This window comes from Notolepis coatsorum, assembly GCF_963971535.1.
Source record: "Notolepis coatsorum genome assembly, chromosome: 14".
Lineage (NCBI taxonomy): Eukaryota > Metazoa > Chordata > Actinopteri > Aulopiformes > Paralepididae > Notolepis > Notolepis coatsorum.
In genome coordinates this window covers 55403555-55414128 of record NC_140178.1, presented here as the reverse complement: position 1 = coordinate 55414128, position 10574 = coordinate 55403555, and the positions used below count along the sequence as shown (strand labels likewise).

At 40.0% G+C, this 10574-nt stretch overlaps 1 protein-coding gene across 1 annotated transcript in view; it reads left to right on the top strand.

The window, feature by feature from the left end:
• Window positions 1–681: 681 nt before the first annotated feature.
• Window positions 682–10574, top strand: part of pigq (phosphatidylinositol glycan anchor biosynthesis, class Q) — a 53335-nt gene continuing 43442 nt past the window's right edge. The window contains 6 exon segments of the mRNA XM_084328664.1: window positions 682–763; window positions 1288–1485; window positions 3207–3393; window positions 5391–5584; window positions 8840–9036; window positions 10015–10146. Coding sequence (XP_084184790.1) covers window positions 1333–1485; window positions 3207–3393; window positions 5391–5584; window positions 8840–9036; window positions 10015–10146 — 863 coding nt within the window. The 5' untranslated portion in view covers window positions 682–763; window positions 1288–1332.

The following is a 10574-nucleotide window of genomic DNA, read 5'->3' as shown; positions in this document are numbered from 1 at the left end:
TACACTACACCACGAAGGTACCCATGTACATGTCGAAATACTTCCCAAAGGTCAGTGAATACCACGACCACAACACCAGAGGGAGTTCCACAAATCATGTTCAACCCAGATTCGGCACAAACAAGGGACTAAACACGTTTCGCAATTATGCCACATCAATGTGGAACGCCCTACCCACAGCCGTAAAAATTTTTGAATCCCTACCCACCTTCAAAACCGCTCTCAAAGAGCACCTACGGGAGGCTGCAATTCGAAACTGGCCCCATAAATGTCTGAACCCCCCGACCCACCCACCCACCCCCTCCTAATGTACAGTTCCCTCCCCCTCATATGTATATATTTACTGTTAGGATCTCTGTTCAACAGTACTGTATATTTGCATATCTTGTATATCACAAATGTAACAGTACTGCATATCTGTATGTCATGTATGTCATAAATGTCATGATTAGTTTAGATTAGATGATTAGATTCGATTTTTACATCATATCTGTATATTGTGTATGTCATAAATGTCATTATGAATTGAGAATGGGGGACCCTGATGTAAACAAGATTAAATTCTGCAATCTGTTAATTAAAGTTTTCAATCAATCAATCAATCAGTCTAACAACCGTTGTTGCACAGCTGTGGAACCATTTATACTGGCACGTGCATCCTTCCGGAGCATTTTTTGCCACGGACTGTCAACAAAAAAGATGGCGACCATCTCTAGTTCTTTACACTAGCTAACTTGAAGGGCAACAACTGATGTTATTGAAGGTAACTGAATCATTCTCTCCGATGACCCAGTAGTTATGAGTGAGTAATTTACCTGGACGTTTAGGATCCATAATGTGTTTGGTTGGCTTGAGGACTAACTGTGCAGGATTCGATGATGGAGTGTGTGGTCAGCACGACAGAGATCCTTTCAGAACGTTTTCTATTGTTTTATATCATTCCGCAGTTGATATTATCATGCAGATTACTAATGTAATTCGATTGTTTAGCTAACGTTACCGAGCTAACATCGTGATGCCTGCGTACTTCCTGTCTGTGCTGCCAGTGAAATCAATTGCAATTCAGCCCCGGGCACTAGTTGTCATAGTAGTACACACAGACAGAGCTCAATATTTTGAAGGGCACACAAAGAGGGCAATGTCTGTGCTGTTCTTACAAGGGTACAAAGAGGGATTCAATTATTTAAAACGGTAACGTTACATATATGTTAAGTCAAATCATATTGAAAGAATAAGGCTGTTGACTTTTCCAACTCTGTAACCCCTCATCTCCATCCCACCTGTCAGACAGAGGACTAGCTGGAGGTTGAATCCTGAAGTGCAGCAGCAGTCATGGTGCTGAAGGTCTTTTTCCCCCAGTGCTGTAACCGGGCAGACAGTGGGCTGCTAGTGGGCCGCTGGTTCCCTGGCCATGACTCAGCCGCGGTGCTGGCTGTCATCCACTACCCCTTCATACCTGGCCAGGTTAAAGAGTATATCCATCAGGTCAGTGAAGGGGTTGTGTGTGTGTGTGTGTGTGTGTGTGTGTGTGTGTGTGTGTGTGTGTGTGTGTGTGTGTGTGTGTGTGTGTGTGTGTGTGTGTGTGTGTGCGTGTGCGTGTGCGTGTTCGTGTTCGTGTTCGTGTTCGTGGAATGAAGTTGAAGTCAGTGTGTGCACCTTGGCACAAATTAATGTCTGTCTTTGAAATTCTTTAATTGTCTTAAAGAATCCGTACAATGATGTTGATTCATGTAGAAAAAGGTTATTGTGGAATGTTAATGTCAGGAGTGTAATTTTTCAGCTTCAGATGTAGCATTTGAACTGTTTTAGTGCACCCTCTCTGAGCACAATCAACTCTCAGGGCTAGATCCACAAACAATGGATTGCACGGAGCAAGTTGCACCCTTACTTACAATTCATTATGAATTGAAAATGGGGGACCCTGATGTAAACAAGACGAAAGTCTTTCTCTGGTCTGCATCCCCTTAACAATTGTGTGTATTGAGACGTACTGTATTGTACCCATTCTGCAATCTGTTAATAAAATTTTCATTCAATCAATCACTGCGCAGATTGATTGATTGAATGAACATTTTATTAACAGATTGCAGAATGGGTACAATACAGTATGTCTCAATACACACAATTGTTAAGGGGATGCAGACCAGAGAAAGACTTGCGTCTTGTTTACATCAGGGTCCCCCATCTTCAATTCATAATTACTTTTAAGTAAGGGTGCAACTCCCTCCGTGCAATCCATTCTTTGTGGATCTAGCCCTCAGTATGTTGAGGGGGTGTGGCCTGTTCATTGAAAGGAGATGTTGAGTTAGTATCAAAATACATGACGGTTTCGGATGTAAACAAATTCATAGGACTAGTGGGATTGGTTGCTATTGGAGATTAACATAGGCAAACCTGTCCTAGCAGGTGATACATAAATTGTCACAGTAGCTGTGGATGTTTTTGACTAACTTGTAGCAAACTAGTTTCATTACTTGTTTGTGGACTAGCTAGCTGATATCCTTTACAACTACACTGACAACTGATGGGCCAATCAGGGTAACCCCAGTAGATTATGCAATGTTTTAAAACAAGCAGATTGGATATCTGAAATGGTATGATTCTGTTGATATCCAGGGGGATAGTGATGAAAGGGCAACAGTTCTAACATTTTGGGTAATTTTACAATTTTCATTGTACTGAATCTTTAATAAATACTAGTTATTGTGTGTACTGTTTTGTTATGATAACACGCTTTGCAGTACCAGTAGATTTCTGTGGGAATTTACGAGAGCTTCCAATTCAATATTATTACAATACTGTGATTATCACTCCATTTTTCTTTAATTTTACCACAGTAAAATTATAGTAAAGGATAATATCCCTTGGGGAAATAAAAAATAAATAATGTATATTACAATACATATCTGCTTAGGTATGAGAAAATCACATGTTGATTCATCAAAATTAATCTTCAATTGAAATTCTTGAAATATCTTTTTGAAATCATCTTGTGAGAAATCAGATTTACTTTCCATCATTCATTTAGACAAAACATTTGCATATCCCAATTCACAATATTAACATAAGAAAATCTCACAATATGATATTATGGATATAAATTATATTGTCCAACGCTTACCTAATCTCCACCTCCACTGTCTGACCCCCTACTTGTAACGCTTACCTAATCTCCACCTCCACTGTCTGACCCCCTACTTGTCCAGATGCAGGCCAAGAGCAAAGTGGAGCTGTCGGTGTTGGGCTCGTGGAGCATGCCCAAGGAGGGCCAGGAGGGCATGGAGAGCTTCCTTAGGGACCTCAGCACCATCTTCCCCCAGGAATGCTGGCTCCAGCTCAGCCGCGAGATCGGCAAGACAGGCTTCACCTGCCAAGTCCTCCACCGGGACCAGAGTAAGACGCTCGCTCACATGAATACTTATTATAAAGCCCAGTCCCGATCCAAATGCAACCAAATGGGTATGGAAAATATAGGGGGAGAGGGCTAATAATAATAATAAATGAATAGGAACGGAGGCATGTTTTCATTCTCTAACTCAGTGGTTCTCAGCCAGGGGTCCAGGGAGAGGGAGTTCCAAGGGGTCCCCAGAAAAATAGGACCAATAGCCCAATGAGAGGATATATAAAAGTCACTATTTTGCTCACAAGCTTCACTCTTTCCACTGCTATTTCAGCTACAGAATTCTACACTAAATCATATCAAACAACCAAAATCTTCTTAGATGGGGTCCCTGAGAACCACTGCTCTAGTTAATTTAACACATTCTAGCCTTGTGTCTATCTTGTATAGTACTAATACCAAACTATTATAGTCTGGTATCAGATCCATTTTAGCCGTGTATCAGCTCTATCTTAGCCTGGTATCGGACCTATTTTAGCCTGGTATCAGCTCTATTTTAGCCTGGTATCAGCTGTATTTTAGCCTGGTATCAGCTGTATTTTAGCCTGGTATCAGCTCTATTTTAGCCTGGTATCAGCTGTATTTTTGCCTGGTATCAGATCTATTTTGATCTGCTTGATATCCAATGCCAGTATCAGTATATCAATACATCCCTACTGTGCAGTCATTGGGCCTCATTCACTAAGCGATATAAGAACAGATTTCGTTCTTAACTAGCATTTCTTCTTATTTTGTTCTTACCTGGGATTCAGCAATGTTTTCTTATTTTTGCCTTTCTCTTAGGCAAGACCAAATTCTAAGAGTGGTCGAGAGCACTCTTACCCAGATAAGAAACTCTTACCCAGATGAGAAACATTTTAAAAAGCCTACCATTCATAATAATAATACATCAGATTTATATAGCGATTTTCCTAATGCTCAAAGACACTTTACAAAACAAACAATACAATACAGTTTTAGTAGAGAAAATAAAAAGAATATATAAAAAGGTGAGAGAGGAAGGAGTTCATGGGTTGAAAGCAAACCATTCGTCAATTGCCCCCAAATACCCCCACATACGACTTTATAAACCCAGAACTTTTCAATAATAATAATAATAATTATTATTATAACTTATTGCGTGCGTTCTGCTTCTGAAATGGATTATATATTGCTGTTAGAACAGTTAGACGCATAGAATGCATATTTACAACCTCTCCTCGCCTCCCCCCTCTCCTCTCCTCTTCTCTCTTCTCTGCTCCACACCTACAAGTTCTAAACGCACTCTGGGTTTTAGCCACAGGGACCTTTCAGAGAGAGATGAGAGCGAGGTGACAGATCTGGTATTTCCCAACCTACTGCGCGATTGGCTCTTGACAATTGTTCAGTATTGACAAAGCCTACTTTGCTGGAATGATTTATTTCGCACTATACAGTACGTATAAGTGCAACTATAAGTCTTTATTTGTCATCAGATTAACACACACACACATGCGATGAGCGACCCACAGGAACACAGGAGACGTGTGTGTGCGCTCGGACGTGCGCTAAGGCTGCCTCGCTAAGACGTTTATTTATCCTGTTGAATGGATCAGCATGCAATGCCCAACCTCTCAAGCTGTTTTGCAGATGCCTCATTCGCCTCATAAGGATCAGGTGAGGCGTGTCTGTATGCAAATGTATTGAGTGCAAACGCGCATTTCAATTTAAGAACATGTGGGATTCATCATTCAACACACCTGGGTAAGAACGGATTTGGACTTTAAGAATGGCTTGATGAATGTGGCGGTGGCTTTTCTTATTTTTCTCTCAACAGACAGGTAAGAAAGAATATAAGAAAAAGATTAAGAGCGTATTGGTGAATGAGGCCCATTGTGTTTGGCAGATCTTCAAGTCTTTCTGATTCCGATTTTCCAAAAAGAAAGGGTAAACTTCTTATGGTAAGAGGTTTTGTGTGTGTGTGTGTATGTGTGTCTGTGTGTCTGTGTGTCTGTGTGTGTGTCTGTGCCAGATGGGAAGCCTGTGCAGCAGGAGACGAAGCATAAAGAGGACGAGGAGGGTGAGCGTGGTGGTGAGGGGGAAGAGGGTAAGGACAAGGTGATCTTCGTCCACTACGAACAGAGGAAGGTCATGCTGTCACAGCTCCACCCCATAGAGAACGGGGTTCACAACCCGGAGGTCTACCCCCCGTCTGAACTGCGACAGGTAAAGGACGACTTGGAGGAGGAGAACATTTGTTCCATGTTCACCTTGTGGATGAGATGTCTTTCCCCATGGATAGACTCATAATATTGATATTGATTGTATTAGTAATGGAGTATTTAATCAAGACATTTTCCTTGTTCCTTGGTGTCAATATAATAGTTGGTCTGTTCATGTTTGACATTCTGATTCGGAAAATGTTATTTTGCATCACATTTTATACCTTAATAAACCCTTAAAATAACCTTAGTATTAAATATAAATTAACTAAAATTGTGCATGGGCCAAGTACAATTAACACTATCAGTGCCGGCCTTGTTTTCCTTTTTACCCCCTTGAATGCCATCATCCACTTCAATGTTAGCGTTAAAAACGCATAATCTATGTTTTAAATTATGGCTATGTGTCTAATCTGCCCGTCGCTTATCAATGACTTGTTTGCAGTCAACATTGTCGAAACGGATTGTTTTTTAATCGGTTCATATCCTTTTTTATAGCATTTCGAAAAGCTATCGTTCTCTCGAAAATATCCGGAAAATTGAAAGATTGCCCCATAAACAGCATTTATTGGAATATTCTCGAATACACTAGACACGTTGTCATTTGTCGGCCTATTTATGAATCGTTTTCAAATAAACGCTAGATTATCGATAGTATATGTGTACTTATGCACGCTATAGAAGCGGGCTGAAAAATCTATTCTCATTTCCTCAACATCACACACACACACGGCACATGCTGATATCTCAGTGAATACAGCTCTGATTATCCTAAAACTGGTAGCATAGACTCCTTACCTTAGATCAGATGTTCTCAAAAGATTATTCCAATTCCTGATCACCATTCCAAATATCGATCGCGTTTATTGATTGATTATTGGCTGCTGTAAATATATATTCCACGCTGCTTTCCAACTCGATGATTCTGACCGGCCCGCAAAAAATTACATCATAATCTTTAAAAAAAATAAAATTAAAATTTAATTTATTTTTTCATGTCAACATTCACACGTACAATATACGCTTACCTAGGATTTGACTTGATTCAACAACAAAGCAGTCTGGGCAATGGCAAGCCAAAAACTGTCAAAAGTGTGGTTATTTGAAGTTTGGATTTTTTTTTCATAACTGAGGTAGGTAGATTACATTTTTAGAGACTAAAGTACAGAAAAAAGGTACCGTTGGGTACCGCCCGGTATCGATTCACAGGTACCGGTACCGTATCGGTTCAAATGTGAACGGTACCCATCTGCCCCTACTGAGCACATAACTGCAGGGCAAGGTCATTTTTGCTCATGAAATGCATAGCCATGTGAAAGCCTTCATAACAAAGTTGCAATTAATTTCAAGGCAACTAGGCAGCAACAATCTCAAAGACATGAAAACCCTGAAAGAAGTCAAACCATCAGATGATCACCGGCACAGGTACTCATCCATGTTAGGAGAGGAGAACTGCATGATGAATTTTCAAGGCGTTTCAAGATTTTAAAAAGGTTGAGGATGAAATGCAGCTGGTTTCCTCTCCCTTTACCTGCAGTGTTGATAGTGCACCCACTGATGTTCAGCTTGAACTCATTGACCTGCAGTCTGATTCACTACTGAAAGAGCACTTTCACTGCTAGAGTTCTACTCTGCTCTCAAGGAGGAGAACTTTCCAAACATGGGGAGACATGCTCAGAAGATGTTGGTTCTCTTTGGATCCACTTACATATGTGAACAGACATTCTCAGTCATGAAGTTTACCAAATCCAGGTACAGATCCTCTCTCACTGATGAACATGACAGCTGTGCTTCGCATCTCCACCTCAGACATTCAACCTGACTTTGATGCACTTGTTAAAGCTCAAAAGAGACTGGATTTCTCACACTGAATGAAAAGAAATAACTGAAGAACACTAAAATGTGGGAATATAACAAGTGAAATGGGACACTTGATCATTTTCTTTTTTCTGCACAGTAAAAAAAAAAGAACTGAAGAACACTAAAATGTGGAAATATAACAAGTGAAATGGGACACATGATATTTTTTTGCACAGTTCTGAAAACATTAAATGTAAAGTCAAAAAGGCTACAAAAATGGACACTTTTCTTTACACAGTTACACAGTTCAGTGACATGTCTTGTTTATTTTAGTTACAAAGATGATGTGATGTCTTTAGAAATCTAAGAAAATCCTTGTTTCAATAGTATATGAAACTCAAAATGCCCTTTATTATTAATGTGACTGAAAATGAGTTAAATGTTTCACATTTTGTTTATCATTATTATTATTTATCATTTTGGAAATTATATTTGAATAAATTATATTTTTGAAAGCTAACCTCACCTTTTAATTGCCAAATAATAACATACACTCTTACCAGCGGTCAAAACAATGCCATTTACTGCTTTTTATATAGAAATAAAATATATTGTGCATACAAATATTTTCAGTTGCTCATTTGGCCCCCTGGGAAAAATAATTGCCCACCCCTGTCCTAGAGGGTCTGCTGTACCAACGGTTGATGAAATATGAATTCAGATCGCTAATAAAAAAATCAAACGACAATTCACGTCGTCGGCACTCAACGGGGGCATGATAAGACGACAATACACGTCGTCGGCACTCAAAGTGTTAAGGGACAAAAACCTTTAATTACAACCCCTTAATTTTAATTCAAATGAAATTAAGGCATGTTTAAGGGGTCTGCAATGTTTTAATCTTGTGTTTTTATGGAGGGGTGTTTCAAGATTCAAGAGGTTTATTCATCACATACATATACACAAGACATATAGTGAAATGAAGGAAGGGTGTGTGCATAGATTAAGGTATCGTTAAGTAATCTTTAAGGCATTTTATGGGATGCTTGTTCCTAGTGGGGAACAAGGATGAATGATTGTGATTGGTTTAAAGAAATACAAACAAGCCAGAGCGTTTTTTCCCCCTATAGCGGAATTATAATAGGTTCAGCCAGACCTCTCTCCGGCACAGCGCTAACATAGTGTAACGTGAGACTAATAAATGAGTACCATATAACTCCATTTACAGTTTTCAGAGGAACAAAGTTTTCCAACGTTGTGTTCAGACACTAGAGACGGAGTACTTTCTTGTGATATATCACATTCACACTTCCAAGTGATTTAAATTGACTTTACAGAGTTATATGGTTGCTCTGCGCAACGGTTCAATCATATATACTGTAGGTCAAATGTTAGTATCATGTAAATCAACAATATACTTGTAATTTCTAATACATATGGCATGTGATCTCATCTTCAGATGTTCCAGACGGTGGCCCAGAGCGACCCTCTGTTTTTCCTGGACAAGTACGACGACGGCCCACTGAAGATGACCCACTGGCAGTCAGAGGGCCGGGAGGGCAGCATTTTAGTAGAGCTGTTCAAACAGGCCTCTGTCCCATTCTGCCTCCTTGTCACCTGGCTGCTCTCCATCTGGACCTGGCTCAGTGCTCTACGGTGAGAGACAATTACATCGGAGTATACACACACACACACACACACTGGGCAGAGAAGTAAGTCGAAATGTGTGGGAGGCTGGGGTTTGGGTTATCTTGATTCAGCCAGTCTGCACAGACGGTAGCCTTCTCAGCTCTAGGCACAAGCTAGCATGCTGGCTCTCCATCAGTCTGCTCTAGGCAGAAGCTAGCACACTGGCTCTCCACCAGTCTGCTCTAGGCAGAAGCTAGCACACTGGCTCCCCATCATGAATAATAGTGTGCAGTCTTAAGCAGTGTGCTTTTGCCTTAAGTCGTTATAGTTTTCTTTCTTCTTCGAAAATGTGGAAAAGGTGTAAATCCCATTATTTGACTGTACTCAGTCAAGCTACAGTGAATCATAGGCCTATTTTGTAGCAACAGAATCGGCATTTAATTGTGTAATTCCAGGGAAATGGAGCTAAGTGTTATTGCACAAGATCCTGACAGCCATTACTCCTGACAACCCCTGATACAGCATTAGCACGACACTTGAGACAAAATATTATACTATTCATAATGTTCCCCAGTACATCAGCCATTGCTATTCTATTCACCTCATTTGGTCCCGCCCACTGTTGACATTGCAGGTCTATTTCAAGTCTCTGAACTTCTTGGCAAAGATGCTCGCTAGTGTGGACATTGAAAGCCAAGTAGAAGCCAAATAGATGAGACATCTGTATGGACAACTTGGCCAGCTCCTTGTCCTTTTAGTTCAAGTTCAAGTTTCAAGTTGTAGCAAAGATAGCTGTGGGGAAAAGGAATCTTCTTTTCGTTCAAACTTGACAGACCTCGTAGGCTAACATATCCCTTTCTACTGTGTCATGCCCTACATGGGAAGTGGAATTACAAAAGCAACATGCCTGCGGTGTCCTTGTTATCTGGAAACACAAGGTGAACACTGTGATGTAAACATCCCACAGGATAATTTCCTCCTCTAATAATCTGTCCGTTGCCCCAGGGTTCTCAATCTGTCCTCTGTGCGCTTCCTGACCAGTAAGCTGTCCACCTGCGTCCAGCTCAGCTACAGGACGGAACACATGCACACGCTCAGCTCACCCAAGAGGGCCACAGGACACACAGAGTTCATGAGGTCAGTATCTTAACCTTTACTCTTAACCACTAAACTCTGCACGGACTACAATCTATATTACTATTTACTTGCATTCATATATATATTCAGATAAAACAAATTTATTGCCTATATTTATTGTAACTAGTGCTGTCAGGCGATTAAAAAAAAGTATCTAATTAATTACAGGATTTGTAATTAATTAATCTAATTAATCACATTTTAATCGCATAACCATTTTAGGCCTGATATTCTATATTCTATAATCATATTTCAAATTGCATGTGTCCGGATGGCAGAATTCAGTACTGTATCTACAAAACTGTCTGTTTAATCATCTTCCATTTATTCATTTGCTTAGATTTTTCAGGTCTGGTCAATTTTAGCATGGTGTTATTCACAGTCAAAGATAATAATAATAAAAAAAATTTATATATATAAAAACAAAA